Genomic DNA, 19266 nt, shown 5'->3' with positions numbered 1-19266 from the left:
GCCTGAAGGGCAGGGGAAGGACACCCGGGCAGGTGGTCCTTGGCCCTCATGAAGTACCCCACCCAGCAGGTGCCAGAGGCAGTCTGTCCTGGCCCTGTGCCTTCCATAGCCACAGCCCAGGGCCCAGCCCCAGGGACACTGAGGCCCTGGACAATGAGCCAGTCCCCACCATCCTGGATACCATGCACGCTCCCAGGGCCGGGGTCCATGACCCAGGCTGCCTCAACCTGCCTCCCAGAGCAGCACATGAGGGGCTGACCAGAGAGGGTTTGGGGGGCTCTGCAAGACAGGCCAGGTCACCACCCTCCAAAACGGTCAAGCCAGGCCCCCACCCCCAGCTGACACCCACGACCACGGTGACCAGCACGCTCCATAGTTGGCTCCGGCCCACCTCGGATGGGCTGAACCTACCTGGCTGAGTGGGTGCCAGCCCTCCTATGACCCCAAGGGTCTGAGGTGTCCGGAGGGCGGCAGGCGGCCCCCGCCCCCAGCCAGGCCTGTGCAGGGAGGCGGCTTCAGGGCCACGCACACAGGCAGGCAGGTGGAAGTACACCGGATCGCAGGCTCCTGTGGCCTGTGGGGCATGGACTCCGGTGACGCCTGCCCACCAAGGTGGGCACCTCACTCTCCCCAGAGCAAGAAGCCTGCTGACAGTCCACAGTCCTGTCCCCCTCCTCCCGACACAGGCTGGCCCTAGTTCACTCCACGCCCTGGCCCACTGAGCCACCCTCCCTGAGCGCTTGGCTCACCCCCTGCGGTCCTGCCCTGGGGCTCGGCCACAGCGGAGGCTGGTGCTGTGTGGAGCCGAGGGGCCCTCTGGAGAGCCACCCCTGCCTGCCCCACCCGCCCCTGGGAGCCAGTGGACACGGGCTGGAGCTGTACAAGCCTTTATTGAGTCTGCAAGGGCGGGTGGCTGGGACCAACCTCTGTCTAGCCCTCTGGAATGTCACTGGGGATCCAGGCCAGGGGCCACACAGCTGAAGAACCAAGAGATACCAAAGATGACGCCAAGGGTCTTGGGGACATCTGGGTTGTCCGAGAAGGCCTGGGCGCCAGCCAGGGGCAGATGCACAACCTCGATGAGCTCACCCTCCTCGGCCAGGCCCCCGCCAGGACCACCCCGCTGGGTGTCTGTCACCTCTGCATAGAACATGGTCTGGCTGGAGCCAGTCAGTCCCACGCCAGACCTATGGGTTGAGACAGTGTCCACTGAGCTGCTGTGCGGGGCCCGCTGGCCCTCTCCACTCTGCACCTTCCAGCCCTCTTCTGGGTGGGGTTTCAGGGGCCTCCGCCCCTGTACCTGTTAGCTTTGAAGATGCAGCAAGCTGCTCGCTGTGAAGGGCCACACGGCAGGCAGTGCACAGCCTTGAGGAGCTGACCATGGTCCCGGCTGACAGTCAGCCAGAACACAGCCGCAGCTACAGCCGCAGCCGCAGCCCTGGGAGCTGGGAAGGGCACTGAGCCCCAGGGTAAACAGTAGACCCAGCAGCTGAGACCCTGAAGGAGGGACCCAGACTGCCAGCCCAGGCCACCTGGAGGCTGCAGCGGCTGAAGCTGGTCAGCCTCTGGGGCCATCTGCAGCGCAGCCCCTCCTGCCCGCGCTCGTGCAGTGCCCTTCTTCCCCACTTGGGTGTATCCCCCTGCCCCCAACCCCTGGCTGCTGAGGTGTGTGCTGGACTCCCACCCACACCCAGGGATCCAGGCTGGCTGCAAGCAGGGCCTGGGCCTGGGAGACCACCCAACACTGTCACCTGCAGGGCACCAGGCTGGGGGACGCAGGTGCCAAGGGAGCCCAGTCAAAGGGCTGGGCTCATGGTGGTGTTGGGGCGGGATGACAGCAAGGTCCCGCAGACCAAGCCCACGGGTCCCTGGCTGCAGGGGGGCGTGAGCTCCCTTCTCAGTGGATGATGGCCACAGAAGGGGACAAGCACCCAAGCAGAGGACAGTGGCCCAGACTGGCTGGTGGGGGGCAACAGTGGGGAGCGTGCAGACTGCTGGCCGTGAGGACAGGGTGGTCACCAGGCCAGTCTGGCTTCCAGGACAGGAGAGGAAGGCCCACGTGTGGTGTGCAGGGGAGGAGGGAACCGGGGCATCTGGGAGATGTCCAGGGAAGGAGGGAAGCTCCGGGTCAGCCCAGTTTGCTCCGGCTGCCCTTGGAGATGGGCCCGAAGCACAGGGCAGGGAGCGCAACGGAGGGGCTGTCACTCCCGGGTCCCAGGAGGGCCCTCGCACACTGACCTCGCCCAGCTGCTTCCTCTGCCCTCCACACCCTCATCTCCCTCAGACCCTTCCTGGTGGCCCTTCCGCCAGCGGCACAGGCTGCCCTTTGATGGAAGCCACCTAAGGTGTTTCCAGTCCCAGTTTCCCGGGGCCTGTGAAGAAGGCGGGCACGGCCTTCAAACACGCCAGCCGGCTGGGCACCACCTCTGCCTCCTCACTCGGCTGCTTCGGCCGCTGGTTGATCTCAGCCCTCAGGCTGGGTCCCCTGGGCCTGGCAGTGGGGGGACCTGGCTTGCTCTGGGGTGATGGAGGCAGTGTGAGCCCTGCCGTGTGTCCAGCTCTCACGAGCCCCACAGGGACAGCCGCCATGACCAGTGCCCCAGCCCTGCCTCCCCACAGATGTGTGTCCCCCTCCGACACACGTCTGAACAGGTGCTTACTGTCCACAACCTTCCTTGGCTCCCCAGCACCCTCAGATTGGGCCATAGCCCAGAGGCCCTGCTTGGGGAGCCACTGCAGCCCGGCTCTGACCCACCTGTCCAGAGCCTCTGCCAGGACCCCAGCAGGCTCACCTCCTAGGGGGCAACCCCTCCTGGGACCTCCCACCTGCCTTCTCCTTGCCCACTACCCCAGCCCAACTTCTACCCCATGGCGGGTCCCTTAGAGTCTCCCCATCCCCAGCAGGCTGAGAGAACAAGTAGCCACTTACTGGCCAGTGGAGAACACCTGCAGAATGCTGAAGCCACTCACCCCCAAACATCCAACCCTTTGGCACGTTTGACATGGAGGATCCTGTGCCTCACCCCCTTCCTGGGACTGCAGACCAACTCTGACCCCCCACAACTGTAGGCGGGGGGACACCCCGATGAGGCCTTGGGGGCTGCTGGAGCAGGGAGGCCCTGGCCCAACACTGAATGGCCCCCGCGCTGGGCCGAGAGGAGGCGGAGCCCCCCTCCTAGGGGTACAGGCCCCGCCCCCGGGGAAGGGCCCACGTAGGACTCAGAGAGGCCTCCTCCTGCAGGGGTCAGGACCCACTGCGGTGTCCCCAGGGTGGGGGGTGGGCGTCATTCCAACATCCTGTCCTGGAACGAGGGACCAGCAGTGGGCTTCCTGGGCAGTGTGTGGTGCGGGGCACCTGGGCTTTGGTGGGCTGGGCCCTGAAATCCAGGGTCCAGGCCACACACCCCAGCTTCGCCAGGGTGCTGGGGCCCCCCTGGGCCTGGACGAAGCCTTTCCCTCCTCCCTGAGCCACTTTCAGGGAAGACCTGTGACCCACCCCCACCCCCCTCACCCAGGGCTTAATCCTGCAGGAAGTGGAGGCATCTGTCAGTGGCAGCTGCCACCAGAACGGGGGCTGAGGGGCGGGGGCCTCAGAGCGAGGCAGGCCCCCGAACCAGCTCCCAGAGCCCCGACTCCAGCCTGGATTTCCATCTGGGCACGTTCCATCCAACTGTCCCCAAGCCCCCAATAAAAACAAGGGGGCTCCCCAGTGAAAACTCCCTGGGGCCTGGAGGCAGCCAGTCCCACTCCTTGGGCAGCAGGTGCCCCTCCCTGGCCGCACAGGTCCAGCCTCACTTACTTGTAGGTGGCCACTCGGCGCAAGTCGGCCGGGGCCAGGCGGTAGCCACACTCTTCCCAGGCTTCCTTGCAGGCTACCTCCTCTAGCGACAGCCCGGGCTGGTCCACGAGGCCGGCACACAGCTCGAACGTCACCCCCGCTGAGCCGGGCAGCGCCGCCGGCAGCACCCGGGGCCCGTCCTGGTCCACGGCCACCAGGGACCCTGGGAAGCGGCGTTCCACCTCGCCCGCATACACGGCTGGTTGGGGGGAGGGCAGACCACGGTCAGAGCCACATGGCAGCCACCTCCCTGTGCATCAGACCCCTCACCAGGCCTCAGTTTCCCCTGGAGCTCCCCCTACATCTGCATTCTGACCGTAGGACCACAGGGGCCTGGAAACAGCACGCTGAGCACCCCCCGCCCGCCACGGGGCCTCACCTGGCCGGAACTGCTTCACCAGCACCAGGCTCCTCCGAGAAGAGTTGAAGAGAAGGACGGTCACACTGGGCGGGATGGGCGGGGCTCAGCACAGGAGCAGTGCCCACCTCAGCTCCCCTGGCCCACCCAGCCCACCTCCTCTGCCTAAGCAGCCTTGCTCGGATGGGGAGAGTGAGGCCCAGGCAGGGCCAGAGCTTGCCAGGGTCACGGCCAGTCTTGATCCCAGCTGGCAGGATGGGGCAGCAGGATGGGGAAGACGTGTTGGGAGGCTGGGGACCAGGTGACTGACGTCACATGTGGTCCCCATTGGCCAGTTGCCTGCTGGCCACACTCCTGGAGCCATGCCACTGTCTAGCCCACACCCCAGTGCTCAGGGGCTAGGGCACCCAGACGGCCTTTCTAAGGTCCAACCTAGGACCCAGCTCAGCCCCCAGCCTTGGGGGGACCCTAAGTGAAGGGGAAGAGACAGTGGGGATGTTCGTGGGGGATACACACAGGCAGAGGCAGGGTGGGGCTCCATGGCCCTCGTTCCCAGGGTCCCCGTGGCCATCGGAGGGGCCCGGACTGGATGCTAACCTGTCGTGTGTCTTCATGAAGTCCCATGACTTCTGGGCACCATTCTGAAAGAGGCAGGCAGCGGTCAGGGTGGGCGAAGGGCTGCCAGCTTGGGTGGAGGTGCTCTGGGCAGCCGGGGAGGCCCACAGGCCCAGATGCCAGCTCCAACCAGGGAGGCCCACTCCCAGCCTGGGCCCATGGGAGCCGTGAGCCCCTGTGGAGGGGCAGGGAGGCCAAGGACAGTCTGACAGTCTGTGGGGTGAGATAAAGAAGTGGCACCGGAAGGAAAGGCATCCCAGGTACAGTATGAGCACACCCAGCACAGATGAAGCCCAAGATGCTGCAGAGAGACGTATGCCATCACCAAGTGTGGGTAGGGACAGGGAGGGAAGCCCCAAGCGGAGCAGAGGAGACAGGATTCCCCCTGCTGAAGACCCCCGGGCAACTGGGCAAAGGGAGGTGGGAGGCAGGAGCGCCAGCTGGCAGCCTGAGCGGGCACCAGCCCCGAGAGCAGCGGGGGTGGGGTGGCACCGAGCAGGGTGTGGGGACCCCATGACGGTGACTGGACGGTGGGCCGGCCCCTCCTGCACCATCTCCCAAGCATCCTGAGTCCTGCCGCTCCATCCCTTCTCCCGCCACCCTGCTCCCAGGCCCGGGACGCCCTGCCCTGATGGGCTCTGGGCAGCACTTGGTGTGTGCAGGAGGCAGTGTGGGGCACAGCCTGGCCAAGCCCGCTGGAGGTTGAGAAAGGACACTAATGGGGTGCAGCAGGCAGCAAGTAGGAGGTGCCCAGGACCCTGCTGGCTGGACACCCCTGGGTGACACGGGCTCTTCCACCCAGCCCTTCCTCCTTCCCTAAAGGTTTCTGTGAACAGGGCTGGACCCCAGGGCCTTGGGACCCTCCCTGTGGCTGCCCATCGCCAGCCCCTCAGTCACTGGTCAGTCAGAGGCCCTGGTGAACTGTGGACCCAACCTGGGTCTGTCCAGGCCAGGAAACGCCAGGGACCTGAGCACTGGAGACACAGAAAGGTGGCCAGGGCTACAGAAGAGAAAGGATGTTGAGGGGCAGCCTCTGTGGGAACTCCCGTAGGTGACACTGCACCGGGCCCTGCCCAAGGGAGGTGAGGGCACTCCAGGCAGGACAGCCTCACAGGTAGAGGCCCACATCCTGGCCTCGGCTGGGCTGGGAAGCCTGGCCTGCGCTTGGCCCGGAGGCAGAGGTGTCCTGCAAGGGTGCTGGCAGCCACGATCCCCACGGTGCGGGGGCGGGGTGGGGGGCGCGGGGGGGGGGGCTGATATCCTGCGGTGGGCAGGCTCAGTGCCGGATGCACTCTCAGGCACTGCCCCCTGAAGCAAGCCCAGGCCTTCTTGCAATTTGGCTGCCCAGGGGCCAACCACCCACCCAGGACGGTCTCCAAGTGCCCACTGCCTCCTTCAGGGTGCATGTCACCTGTGCAGGTCTCGGAAACCCTTCAGCTCAGGATCAAAATGTCAGACCCTCCAGTCCAGCCAAGGCAGGGTGCAGGGATGGGGAGAGGCCTGCTGAGGCCCAGTGAGCCCCTCCCGCAGGACCCTGGCTGGCTGGTGGGCCCCAGGCCTGGCTCATCTTCTGGGAGGCCTGGGAGGGAGGGACAGGACTGGAGTGGACACAGTCCCCTGCCCCTGAAAGCTACAAGGGTGCCCTGACTCTAGTCCATCTGCTTGTCCACCAGACCTTCCCTGGACAGGGCAGCTAATGACCAAAGGTTATAGGTGCCTTGGGTGGCACTACCCAGCCCAGTCCTGGGGCCCCCACTTTGCACCCACCACAGCCTGCTGTGTCAGGGCTCAGCTCTGGTCACCAGCACCCATCAGTGGGACCATCCCCGCAGGCGCCCTTCACAGGGCATGGGAGAGACGTGTGTCCACGGCCCAGCACGTGTGGACCAGGGCCACCCTGTGCTACCTGGAGCCCCAACCCCTTGGAGGCCGTGAAGCCAGTCAGGCACCCTGCCCCAGGTAACTGTCATCGGGGAGGGTGGTGACCTGCTCCTTCCAAGCCAGTGCTGCCAACATAGGTCTTTCCCGCAGCCCACAGGGCCCCAGCAACGGGGAAAGGGGGGGCGCATAGGCCTCTCTCAGACTGGACCCCAGGGGGCTTCACAGGGTTGATTAGAGGAAGGGGCAAGGAGAGGATGGGAGGGCAGGACGCTGCGGGTACAGAGGCACCAAACACAGACTGCCCGTGCGCCTGAGGAACAGGAGGCGCCGGAGCAGGGGGAGCTGGCAAGTGAAGGGTGGGGACCCGAACAGGACAGAGCAGGCGTGGAGAAATGTGCAGGAGGTCAACGGCTGGATAACGAGAGAGGGAGCCAACAGCCACACATTCAGCCCACAAACGTCTCTTGTGAACCTCCTAGGTACCCAGCGGAGGGAGGCAGCCCCGCCCTGAGCCCCCGGACAGACAGGTGGAGACCCCCGCAGAGGGGTTCTCTAGTGCTCTCCGCTCCCGCTCCCGCCTCCTCCCTGCCGGGCGGGCTCCTGTCCCTAGAATGGCCCCCAGGAAGCTTTCCTTGATCCTGGAGCCCAGGAGGAGCCCAGTAAGCACCACTGCAAAAAGGGCCGATGCCCAGCAAAGCCTCATTGGAGGGACAAGGAGTCCCGAGGTGTCCCTGCGGGGCTCCTGACTATCATGCCCGAACTCACGCAGTCCGCGAACCCCCACCCTCCCAAGGAGCCAGGGGGCGGGGCTCGGCGCTGAGGGCGGGGCTCCACGCTGTGGGTGGGGCTCCGAGCCGCAGGGGCTGAGGGCGGAAGCCGCGGAGGGGAGGGCTCACCTGGCGGTAGTGCAGCGTGAAAGGCTGCAGGTAGGGCGAGGCGGTGCAGCGGCCCACGGCCGCCCCCTCGATGCGCTCCATAGCGGCGCGCGGCGTAGTTCTGGCCGCTGCGGACGCAGCCGAGACCTTGCCGGCGGAGGTGGGAGGGCACGTGACGCCGTTCTGAGCATGCGTAGTGAGCGCGGGGCGGGGCCGGGCGCGCGCAGGTAGAGCCTCCCGGCAGCTTCGCGCGCGCGGTGGAGGGAGGTTACGTGTGACCTTTGGCGTGGGGGCTCGCGGAGTGCGGGTCCTAGAGGGGCAGGAGAGGACGGGTCCGGGGACCGATCGCCGGTGGTTGGATTGGGGACCTATTGGTTGAGAGGGAGGGCTTTGTGGTGCGGTTCTGCCGGGGACGAACCAAGTGGTTGCGTCCGCCACGGGGTCGACTGTGGCTCCCTGGCGGGGTCTCCCAGGGCCGGAGGCTTACCCAGGGAACGAGACGAGGCCCTGAAGAGAGAAGACGGTGTTCATGGCTGCCCAACCGAGCCCGCGACTGTGGGAAGGGAGGTCACCGGGGCTTTGCACACAGGTCGCTGCGCGGACTGGGTGAAGCACAGGATGTGGACATCCATTGGGGGCCTCGAGGACCAGGCCAGAGCAGCATGAGTGAGGCAGGAATGGCCAGGTCCTCCCCTCTGGGTCCCTGGGGTGGGGGCGCTGGCCTGGGCTGGCCGTCCGCCTGCCCCGCATCTGAGCAGCTGCAGTCTTGCTGTTTCTGGGGCTGTGCCTCCTCCCTCAGGAGTCAGCGTAGTTCCTTCCCCCAGAAGCCCCTCTCCATAGGTGGGGCCCTGTCTGTGGAAGGGCCCCATCCTTCCTGGGTGTGGATCCCACGGATCTACTCCACATGTGGCCACTGCCTCGCGAGGGGCAAGTACAGGTGGTGGGGCAGGGAACAAGCCTGTCACCTGCTCTCTGAACTATGGCCCCAGGAGGGACAGCCCACGTGGGGCGGGCCATGTGGCCTTGAAGTTTGCTCCAGTGTTACCTGTTGCCCTGTGCAAAAGCATCCCAGAAGTCCATGGCCTGGAGCACCACTTACTGCCCCCTCCCATCTGGGGGTGTTGGCCCTGGCAGGGCTGGGCTGCTGTGATCTGTGGGCTCTGGGGAAGGCCTGTCCCGTGCCGCTTCTTTGCCCAGGCCCGGTGCCTCAGTTCTGTGGCTGGGGCAGTGGGGCTGGCCAGCTGCGTTACTGTGTGGCCTCTCCAGTGGGGCTGGCTTGGGCCTCCCCCCCGCCTTGTGGTCTCAGCAGCTGTTCTGTGGTGGCCAACTCCCCCAGCACACAGCCACGTGGCCAGGCTTCTGACCGAGCCTTGGAAGTCAAGCACTGTCATTCCCCCTGGGTAGTGGGTGTCACAGAGAAAGTCCCAGGCCACCCCAGATCCCAAGGGAGAGGACTTCACAGGCCTGGGGGCACTGGGAGGCCTGGTTCATAGGGATTATCATCAGAGACTGGCTGGCAATCAGCCCACTCTGGAGGGGATTGTGCTTCCCAACCCTGCCCTGGTGCCCTGGAGGCTGGAGAGACCACTACCAGACAGTTGGTCCCAGAAGCTGTCCCCCCAGCCCAACAGTCAGGCCAGCTGGGCCTCTTCCTCCAAGCACCCAGGGCCCCGGGGTGCTCCCGCCTGCGGCCGTGTGCAGGTGGGAACTGACCACAGAGCGTGTGCAGCGGTGGTGAGAATAGGTGTCTGTCTGCACAGAGTGCAGCTTTCCTCCGGTTCAGGGAAGTGACATTTTGTGACAATGCAAGTGGGGGCGCTGGTAGTGCGGGCATGTGCCTGCAGCATTCCGTTCCCTCCACTGACAGCCCGGCTCCCAGTATCGCCCCAGGAGTGGGAGGGTGCTCCAGACAGACACTTGTGCCAACAGCCCCGTCCACAGCAGCTTGAACCCTCATGGCCCTCAACAGGTGACGGTAAGCAAGCTGGTCTGGCCATGGGGCCAAGTATCCGTCACTGTGCAAGGCAACAGTGCTGATGCCTGCCCTGGTGGGGGCCCGGATACTGGCTGTGGGGAAGCAGCAGACCCCAGGGGTCACAAGTGTTAGGATCCATCAGTGTGAAGCCTCCCCGACAGGTAAAGTCCTACGCGTGGGAGGCAGATTAACGGTTGCTGGCATCTGGGTGGGGGTGGGAGAGGGGCTGCTGAGGAGGACAGGGTTTCCTTTTGAGGTGTGAGAATGTTCTGAAACACACCATTATGCATGCATTAAATGCCACTGTGCACAGTGAAATGGTTAGTGAATGGTTAGTGAATGGTTATGTGAATTTCAGTTCAACTTTAAAAGAAAAAGTGCCAGTGAGACTGTTCAGGGTTTACTGTGGCCATCCAGCTACGCCCCACGTGCCCTGGGGCCAGTCCAGGCCACTGCAGCCTGTGGACAAGATAACAGCGGGAGCGGGTTTCTGCACGGGCATGAGTCTGGCTGTTTTCCTGCAGCGTCTCGTGTGTCCTGGCAGCTCAGAACCACGGCCAGGACCCAGAGGGGACCACAGAGCCTCTGAGAAACCACCACTGGGTCTGTTGCTGAGGGGCTCTGGAGACCTGCTTGGTGGCTGAGCAATCTGGCACGGCCCCTACACCACCCCCAGCGCAGGGTCCTCTACTTAATCACCTCTTTGCCGAAGGTTCCGGGGTCAGGGTGTGGATGCTGGCCGGGCCCATGTCAGAACCGTCCGGTCCATGCCAGTAGGAGCCTTGGGGGGGTTAGGGCCCTTGGGACACTGGAAGGAAACCCCCGCTGCAGGGGGCAGGAGCGGGCAAGACACCCAGATGCTCCTGCCAGCTGCCACCTTCCTTTTCTGTGTCAGAGGTGAGGATGAGAGGGGAGGGAGGGTGGCCTCACAGGGTCCGGGGCGGGGGGCTGGGAGCCCAGGTAGCCAGGTGAACGGGGCTTCCTGGTAGCCGCAGGCTGGAGACAGTTCTCAGTGGCCTGGGCAGGTGGACAAGTGGGCATTGGCTTCCTCCAGGGCTCAGCCCTCCCCCAGATGGGGTGACAGATGAGGAGACCGGTCAGGGAGTTTCTGACATGACAGACCCAAGATGAAGGACAGCATCAGCATCAGGGCCCTTTGCTACGTCCGGCCTGAGCTGCACAGACAGTGTCCACTGACCCTGCCTCCTGCTCCGTGCTCAGGTCTCCCAAGGACCCCAGACCTGCAGGGGGCCAGGGGTCAGCCTTCAGACTTCCTCTTCTGCCTCAGCGCCCTGTGCTGATTCCTGCCTCGACCCACTCAGCGCGGGGGCTGGAGGCCCCACGTCTGCTCGGTGAGCTGGGGGCCGCACAGAACCCAGGCGGGGGACCCACATCCTGCTGGACCATCAGGCCCTAGCGGACCCCTCCTTCCACCTTCACTCTGTCGGCCCCACCGAAGGAGGAGGAGGCTGCAGCTCTTCCACACGCTAACCTCATCCACACGCCCTCAGGCACCCCCAGAACAGCGTCCCACCAAATACCAGGTGGTGTGGAATGAGCCGCCACAGCGGGAAGGAGCTGAAAAGGCAGTGGTTCGAAACAGGCCTCGCGGAAGGGGACGTGGGAAGAACGTGCTTCTGAGCCTGCTGCAGCGTGCCCACACGCACGGTCCCAGTGCGCCTGAGGTCTGAGGTGCAAACAGGAGAGAGGGACACGGGTGTGTGTGTGAGTGTGCACACGTGTGTGCCGGGAGGCTGAACCCTGCAGGGCCACATCTACTCTGCACCCACCTGACCTCCTCCTCCCAGGCCCGGCCCAGGTTGGGGCGGTCACCTCCAGGGTGCGTGCTCGGGGCATGCTGTGCACCCCCGTGCCGGGCCCAGACCCTGGTGCGTGAACGGTCATCGGTTTCCACAAGCGGGGGCTTCTGGGCCAGAGTTTCCCTCAGTTTGCAGAAAGGCGCCCCTCCCCTTTCCTGATGCCACCGAGTGCACGACCGACCAGCTCCCCAGGGGCCCTGCGCCCTGCGCTGTTTGGCTGCTACGGTGATGCCACCCGCCTCCCGTCGGGCCCTGTGGCCCCGGTGAAGGAGCCCCACTGACTCAGATGATCAGACGTGAGGGGTGTCCTCCGTGCAGAAGGCACAAGGTGTGTTCCTGCAAGGTGCAGTCTGAGGAAAAGCGGGCAGACAGACGCACAGGAGCCCATCTCTGGTACCCCGGAAGCTCGGGGGTGGGGGCGGGGCTGGCCCCACTGGAGTCACTTCCTCCAGACGCTGAGAACAACCCCCTGGACCATCCCACATGCACCCCCGACCTCTGTTCCCTTTTGTTTCGACAAACTGCTCCACCGAAGGCCCCGGGAGAAAAGGGGCCGAAAGCCCAGGTCCAGTCCGCCCTCTGCCTCCCTAAGAGTCTCCAGGAGCCACTCTGGGGCCATCAGCAGGCAGGGACACAGACGCTGTAGGGGTGACATCCAAGCACCCCCACCTCCTGGACGTCTGGCAGGGCTCTGCCTTTCTGCTTCTAACCCCCGGGGCCCTCTCAGTCCTCTGGGTCCGGGGCGGGCCAAAGCAGACGCTCCCGGGGAAGCCACATCCTCAGCTGCCCCAGAGGTGCCATCTCTGGTGTCACACTGTCTACCCTGGGTGGCCGACAGGCACAGACACCCCGGCTCCTGCACTAGACACTGGGGTCCCCACGCCAGGCGTCTTATTTCAGTGGAGCTCCTCCCACAGGAGGTTCCGGAGACAGAGCAGGGAAGACACATTGGGACACCTGCCTGTCCGCCCTCCCGTGTGAGTGCTGGCGGGGCTGGAAACCACTTTCCTGCAGTGTTTTGTAGGCATTGCTTCGATGTCTGCTTACCAGCCATTCTGGCTGCTTCACACCTCAAGCCAGTATGAGACTTCTTCATGTTGATGTGGAGAATGTCCCTTTTGGACTAGAAAAGCGTGTGCATCTCTCTGTGTATCGCACCATCCAACTGCCTGTGTCTGCTCAGGAAGGTTGGAGCTGGTGCTGAGAGGGGCGGGGGTGTTGCAGCTGGTCAGGCCGGCTGTCCGCGGCTGCATGGTGTCTTCTGAGGCCGTGTTTTAGATATATATATATATTTATTTATTTATTTTATCTGCTGCTCATGTCAAAAGTATCAGTGTCCCTCTTTATCCTTTGTGATACTATTATTTTTTATTTTAAAAAAGATTTTATTTTCTTTTTAGAGAGGGAGAGAAACATCGATGTGTGGTTGCCTCTCACATGCCCCCTACTGGGGACTGGCCTGCAGCTCAGGCATGTGCCCTGACTGGGAATTGAACCCACGACTCTTTGGGTCACTGGCTGGCACTCAGTCCACAGAGCCATACCAGCCAGGGCTGATGCTATTATTTTAAAATCTATGTTTTTGTTTATTAAAGTCACTACCCCAGCTCTCCTTGAAAAGTTCTCCATCCTTTATTTTCAACGGCACATGTCCTGTTGTTTTACGTGTGCATTTCGACAAAATGGTACCGGTTTGGGCTGCCGCCACTCCACTGCCAACGGGGCCCGGCCCACCCCTGTCCCCCAGGCATCACGGAAGCACCAGGCCCACTGGCAGGAGCAGCCTGACCAGGTCTGGGAGGGGTGTAGAGTGGGCTGGGGTTGCCCTCCTGGGGGGGGGAGGGGAGGGAGGAGTGGGCTCTGGACCCTCAGGTCCAGCGTCAGTCAGAGCTGTGAGTGGTGCACGGGGCCTCGGCTGTGACACCACCCCACCCCCACCCCGGCCCCCAGCACAGAGCAAACTCAAGCTCCAGGCTCCAGAGCCGCACACAGCCTTGTGGGCACGGCTGCCCCAGCCCTGCGGCAGTGGCTCGACCAAGGCCCCACATTCCCAACCTCTAGGCGCCCCTGGGTCTCGAAGGGAAACAGCTCAACTGGGAGCCCCAGGGGCGCACAAGCCCCACGGCAGACCAAGTCCGCCCGGAAAGCGGGAGCCAGGGAACAATGACCTCCGTGTGACAGACTTTCCCCTCAGTGGGAGAAAATAGAGTCTCATAGAATGGCGGCTTCCTGCGTTTGTGCCTGGGGAGCGGCTCGCACGGAGACCTCCCACAAAGAGGAGCCTCCAGCCAAGTCTGCCCGGCTGGGGCCCCAAGCAGGCGCAGGTCCGCCCGCCGCCCCCTGGGCGCCTGCCCCCCCCCCGCCCCCACCGCAGCTCAGCCGCAGCAGCTCGACCACCTGCAGAGGGCCTGAGCTGGACGGGCAGCAACAACCCCGGGGCTGGAAGAGGGGCTGCAGGTTCGAGCTCCGGTTGGGGGATGGGAGGGGGCGGAGGACTGGCCTGAGGAGAGCTTCTCAGGGCAGTGGGTCTCTGGCCCCAAGAGGTCAGGGAAGGCACGCCACGGCTTGAACACCCATGGCGTGGAGGGAGCAGGTTCAAGGGGAGGTGGATGCACTGGTGGGGGCCGGGGGGGCGGCCCGGAGGCTTCCCTAGGTGTGGGAGGCTGAGCAATGCTGCCTATGAGGGCCACTGTGCGGGGGGTCGAGTCAGGGTGCCCACCAGCGGGTCCTGGGTGGCATGCGGTCACGGATGGCTCAGGTAGTCAGACCCAGAGCCCTGGGGACATCTGACCAGCTCAGGGGCCTGAGGCTTGCCCTGCTGGTAGCAGGAGGGTCCTGAGGGCACCCTTGGGGGCTTTTCCTTCTGGGAAGAGGTGTGAGGGTAGGGTGGGGCAGCCGCAGGGCCCTGGGCTGCCACTGAGCCCTCCCTCAGGGAGGCTGGATGAGGGTGCTGACCTTCCCCCTCTGCCTTTGCCCGCTGGCTCGTCACCCCTCCCAAGCCCACTCTGAGAAGCCCTGAGCCCTGCGGGGCACACAGCCCGTCAGCCAGCCTCCCCACGTCATACCTGCAGTTAGCTCGCCCCAGGGTGGGGGCTCCATCACCCAGGAGTGGCTGGCCACCACCCCTACCCCACTGCCCCCCTCTCCAGCCACTCAACCTTGGTATCTCCTGGACGAGGCCCCTGCTGACCACCCTGCCGCCTGCTCCTGAGATCTCTGCCACCCCCACACCAGAACCCCACTGTAGCCAGACCACCGCTCCCTGGCGGCTCTGGGTCTCATCCCCCGCCCATCCCCTTTAGGGCACACGGCATGGAGACCGTGGCACCAAACTACCTGCCTGGGAACACACGCGACCCTTCTCTTGGGGCGTCTCTGACACCAGTGTGAGGCTGGTCCACGCGGCCACCCGGCCATGCTCTCCTCACACATCCTGCTGCCAGAGCTCACCTGACGGCGGCCCGCACTGCCCTCTGGACCCACGTGGCATCGGGCGGAGGCCTCAGTGCCCCAGCTGCTCCCAGCCCAGGGCAGAGCCATGGAGCTGAGGCCCCCTTCCCGCCACCCGCCTGCCGGTCCTCCATTTCCCAGCGCAGGTGCCCTGGGAGGGCCTGGGGCTCCCCCTCAGTGTCTCACACGTGTTTTCTGTCTGCTACACGTAGTCCCCATCTGGCCCCCAGATGGACTCAAGTTCAAGCTCCAAACACCTCTCCTGGACCTTCTGACCTCCAGATCCTCAGGCCAAGGCAGCAGGATGGCCTGGCTCCTCTGCCCCTGGGGGGTGCTCAGGCCCTTTATAAACACTGGCTGACCTTCCCAAAGAGCCTCCTAAGTTCCAGGGCTGTTCTGGGTGCTCTCTGAGAGACACCTTGTTTCACCTGCACCCCTACCCCCGCCCTGTGCTACGGCTGAGGAGCTGGGGTGGGGGAGGGGGGTGGGCAATTGCCAGCAGCCTGGCCTGAGGGTTCTGGTCACAACTCTCCTCTTGTTCCTCTGGCCCCGGGCAGCAGCCACCTGCAGCACCCAGTTTCCGGGATGCCGTTTCTGCCCTTGGTGCTCCCCCAGCCTTCCCAAGCCCTTTGTTACCAACTCCCCAGTGAAATCCCTCCGCTTGGCCGCCCATGGTGGATGGAGTTGGGGTGAGTAAGTCAGGGGAGGGCTTTGATGGCCAGGAACTGCTGGGGGTTCTCAGGCACTAGGAAGAGGGGCAGGCAGGGGTCAGGCCAACGTCCCCACCATGCTGGGGTGCAGAGCTGTCTTACCTCAGCCAGCCTGGTGAGGAGGCTCGGTGAGCTGCAGGGCAGGCTGGCTCCCATCACCCCTCACTCCAGCTGTGGGCGACCCCCTGCCTGAGGCCCCATCCATCTGCCCGGACCTGACCCAGGAGCACAGGGGACGCGGGAGGGGGAGGCTTGCTGAGGCCCAAAGAGACAACCTGTCTATGGAGGGCAGAACTGCAAGGTAGGGCCCAGCCCAGAATAGGTGGGACAGGAGACCTGGCCCAGGTTGGGGAGCACCTGGGCCCCACACCATCACCCCCCCCCCATGCTGCAGTCCAGCATCCCGGCCTGGAGTCCTGAGCGGCGCCTCCTTTTGCGGCAAGGAAACGTGGGAGCTGGGTTTCCACCCCCTGGAGCTTGAGCACTGCGCCATGCTGTTGTGACCCTCTCGGAGCTTGTCAGACCCCGACAGGGGCAGAAGGCACCCCCTACAGAGTCTCCACTAAGGACACCACAGGAGGGGTCATGCCCGTCTGCCCACTCTGCAGCCAGCACACAGACCCCCGACCAGAGAGGAGAGGGCTGGGCTGACCCAGCTTCACTCCCTGCCGGGCTCCAAGCCCAGGACGCCCTGTGGGGGCAGGGTGGGGTGGTGGTCATCGCCTCTGACCCCAGGCCCGGGCGGCCTCGGCGTCCAGGCCGCGGCTCGGAGCGTTTCCGCCCGCCTGTCCCAGCCCAGCCCCGCAGGAAGTGGCCACCTCCTGAACAAAGAGGCCGGCGGACAATGGCCATTGAATTGGGCCGGGGCGCTCGCGCACGGATAGGCCGCCAGCTGCCCGCGCTGATAAGACCCAGCTCCGCGAAGCTCAGCCTCCGCGGGCACCCCAGGCTGGGGACCCGGGGCGGGAGCGCGAGGCTGGCGGCTCACGGGGACCCATCCAGCTGCTCCCGGGAGCGGCCCCGCCCTGCCCCGCCCACCTCGCTCAGCAGACGGGCCCCGCCCTCAGCCCAGACGGGCGCGCACGCGGCGCCGGAGTCTGTCCCCGGCTGTCCGCCTGGCTCTCGCACGGCGGACGAGGCCCGCGTTGGAGAGGGCGTGTGGTCCGCCATCTCCCCCAAAGATCGTCGGAAGTCCTGCAGCTGGGACACGCCGACACCTCGCTGCACCTCCTTCATCTCGTTCGAGGAAAACGGTGGCCCCGGAGGGCCGCCCTGCTGGTCCCCACGCAGGGCTTCCTGCGAGGGTCGCTGGAGGCTCGCTGTGCCGGGGGCAGCGCCTACGGGGGCGGGGGAATGGTCCCGGTAAGCCTTCCAGGAAGCTACTCAGGGCCCTACTTCCTTGGGACTCTGCCCTGGGGGCCACAACTTCTGGGCCCCCAGCACAAAAGTGCACCTGGGCCCAAGAGCCGGCGTCTAGGGAGCAGAAGGAGGATGCGTACACTTGAGCCGTATAGCAGAGGGCAGCGGTCTCTGCGCTGGCTCAAAGCCCAGGAGCACCGTCCTCCGCACCCCTGACCTGGAGGTTTTGTGAGGCACATACACATCCTAATCAGAGCAGTGGCAAGTGTGGGCGTGTTGGGGGGTGGGGCCCCAACATCTGGAAGGAGCCCAGCATCCTGCCACCCCTGGGTTGGAAAGCCACAGGGGCAGGGGGCGCTGAGAGGGACCAGACCGGTAGGTCTGGGGGAACTGAGGCAGGCTCTCTTCCTGGATAGGGTGAGGGTCTGGGGAGGACCCAGGAGCTCAGGCCCACAGCAGCCTCCTGTTCCCATCTGTCCAGCCAAGAGTTCTGCCAGTATTTCTGGCCCTGCATCCACCAACCAGTAGGCCCTGCCCTCGACAAGCCCCTGGCTTTGTGGGAACCCTTCCCCACCCAGGACAGAGATGATGCAGGTGGGCAAGGTCAGGACAGACACTCCTAGGCTGCAGGACCCAGGAGAGAGCTTGGACCCAGCTGTGGAGAGTTGGTGGGCATGGAAGGCTTCTTGGAGGAGGTGACACCTGCATTGCATTTTTTAAGGGAAGAGGGCAGAGAGGGCAAACCCAGCAGGAGGACCCCGACCCAGGATGGAGTCAGGGAGAAGCCAGTGTCTGCAGGACAGAACCCAGGAGCACAGGTGGATAGCCATGGCTGGGCAGTGTGCCCAGGCTCTGGTCCCCACCAGAATGGGGACCTCACGCTGACCCCCACTGCTCTCAGACCTGTCCTGCCCATTCTGGTCTGCCGTGACGGTGGCAGTGGCTGTGGCGAAATGGCCACTGGAGGCCAGTCCTGGTAGGGAGAGGGCATAGGAGGTGACTGTGCCCACATCCCAGAGGCGGGGGGTGGGATGTGCGGTGACAGGGGCTGTGTGGAGGGTGCTGATGACACAGGAGCCACACAAGTGGCAGTGAGCAGTGTCACTGGCATTGGGGCTCTCTGGTGGGCCAGCAAGCAGTGGCCTAGGCCATGGCTGAGCGCTGGGGCACCTGAGGCCTGTGTCAGTTGGGTGCCTCAGCAGGGCTGTCCAAACCACCACTCGGAGGAAACGCCGCCTGGGGAAACGCCTCCAAGGAGCCAGGTAGCCCCACCTGGTTGCCTGCCTCTCCCACAATGGGCTGTGAGCACCCCACCACCTGGGGAACCGTTACCCTTCTGAGGCCTGAGCAGGTGGCACAGTCTAAACCTCGGACGGGCACATGCCCACCCTGGCCTGCCTGCCACTCACCCCTCCACTCTGCCTCAACACTTCAGCTGCTCTTCCTGCCGGTGGCCACCTGGGATTCCATAGCCCACTTTGATGTCTCACAGTACCCCTCCTCCTTGGGCACAGCCAGGCATGGCCATGGACACAAGGGCCTGCATGGGCAGACACCGGCCCACTAGGCCTCTGCCCAGCACCAAGCTCTGCTTTTGGGCTGCAGGGAGTGGGAGGTCAGCAGCTTCTGACTGTAACTCCAGGTCAACAGCACTCACTGAGAGTCTGCTGTGGGGCCACCCTGACCAACACCTGCCCACCAGCCCCCACCTGGCTGGCTGCTGTGTCCCAAGGGCCCTGGTGGGGTCCCCAGCCCTGCCCTCCCTCCCTTCCCCATCTGCCAGCATCTTTCCCACCACGAGGCAGCAGGGTTGAGGCTTCCCCACCCCAAGGGCTTGCAGTAAGCAGCATGAGGCCAGGGACAGGGCCCACCAGAGCTGAGCACACTCTTCCACCTCTGCCGTGTGCTTGCTCCCCACCCACAGCTCGGCTGTACCCCCACACGAAAACGATACCTCAACCTCTGGGAACCCTGCCCCTCCACACTGAGGCCCTCACCTCCTACATTGAATGCTGTCACCAGGCCCCAGGTCAGCAGCCCACTGGCCTCTTCTGTACCCCAATGCATCCTTACCAACTCCTTTGCGACCCAGTGTGGACCCCTCCTCCTCCAGGAAGTCCTCCAGCCTACCCCTCCCCCACCCTGGGGCCTCCAGAGGGATGCCCCTATTCCTGCGAACTAGTCTCTGAGTTTTATGGGACCCTTAGTGGAAACCCAGTCTGCTGCCTCACCCCACACCCACCCATGGCCCAGTGCACCTGAGACACCCTGGGGAAGAACGGAACTGAAGTTGGAGAGGGAACTGAGGCCCCAAAGGTTCCCATCATTCTGAACACGCAGATCCCTGCTCCCCACACCCCGAGCCAGGTGTCTGCCCTGAAGCAG

The 19266-nt window shown here is 64.7% G+C and overlaps 1 protein-coding gene and 1 long non-coding RNA gene across 4 annotated transcripts; one reads left to right on the top strand and one right to left on the bottom strand.

Moving 5' to 3' along the window:
- Nucleotides 1–871: 871 nt before the first annotated feature.
- On the bottom strand, nt 872–7770 carry NUDT14 (nudix hydrolase 14). 3 transcript variants are annotated; one of them, XM_053666144.1, is made up of 6 exons: nt 7589–7770; nt 4713–4837; nt 4218–4282; nt 3800–4037; nt 1301–1457; nt 1099–1187 (listed from the first exon to the last, which is right to left on the bottom strand). In XM_053666144.1, the coding sequence occupies exons 1-5, from the start codon at nt 7667–7669 to the stop codon at nt 1304–1306; spliced, it is 663 nt and encodes a 220-aa protein (XP_053522119.1). In that variant the 5' UTR covers nt 7670–7770; the 3' UTR covers nt 1099–1187; nt 1301–1303. The 3 variants fall into 3 exon arrangements, with proteins under 3 accessions (XP_053522117.1, XP_036987924.2, XP_053522119.1); XM_053666142.1 differs by lacking the exon at nt 1301–1457 and having other exon boundaries at nt 872–1187; nt 7589–7768; XM_037132029.2 differs by lacking the exon at nt 1301–1457 and having other exon boundaries at nt 872–1187; nt 4794–4837; nt 7589–7766.
- LOC119039326 (uncharacterized) lies at nt 7725–12610 on the top strand. Its single transcript, XR_005080584.2, has 3 exons — nt 7725–9542; nt 10764–10894; nt 11054–12610. It is a non-coding gene; the product is annotated as an uncharacterized LOC119039326 (long non-coding RNA).
- Nucleotides 12611–19266: the final 6656 nt, after the last annotated feature.

Source organism: Artibeus jamaicensis, unplaced genomic scaffold, assembly GCF_021234435.1.
Source record: "Artibeus jamaicensis isolate MK-2021 breed Jamaican fruit bat unplaced genomic scaffold, CSHL_Jam_final contig_444, whole genome shotgun sequence".
Taxonomy (NCBI): domain Eukaryota; kingdom Metazoa; phylum Chordata; class Mammalia; order Chiroptera; family Phyllostomidae; genus Artibeus; species Artibeus jamaicensis.
This window is presented reverse-complemented; position numbering and strand designations above follow the sequence as displayed.

Coding starts and splice junctions, on each gene's coding strand:
- NUDT14 (XM_053666142.1), bottom strand. CDS start 7,669: ATGGAGCGCATCGAGGGGGCGGCCGTGGGCCGCTGCACCGCCTCGCCC. Junction 4,038..4,217: donor GGTGAAGCAGTTCCGGCCAG/GTGAGGCCCCGT, acceptor CCCCCCAACCAG/CCGTGTATGCGGGCGAGGTG. Junction 1,188..3,799: donor CGCCGAGTGGCCACCTACAA/GTAAGTGAGGCT, acceptor CTCAACCCATAG/GTCTGGCGTGGGACTGACTG.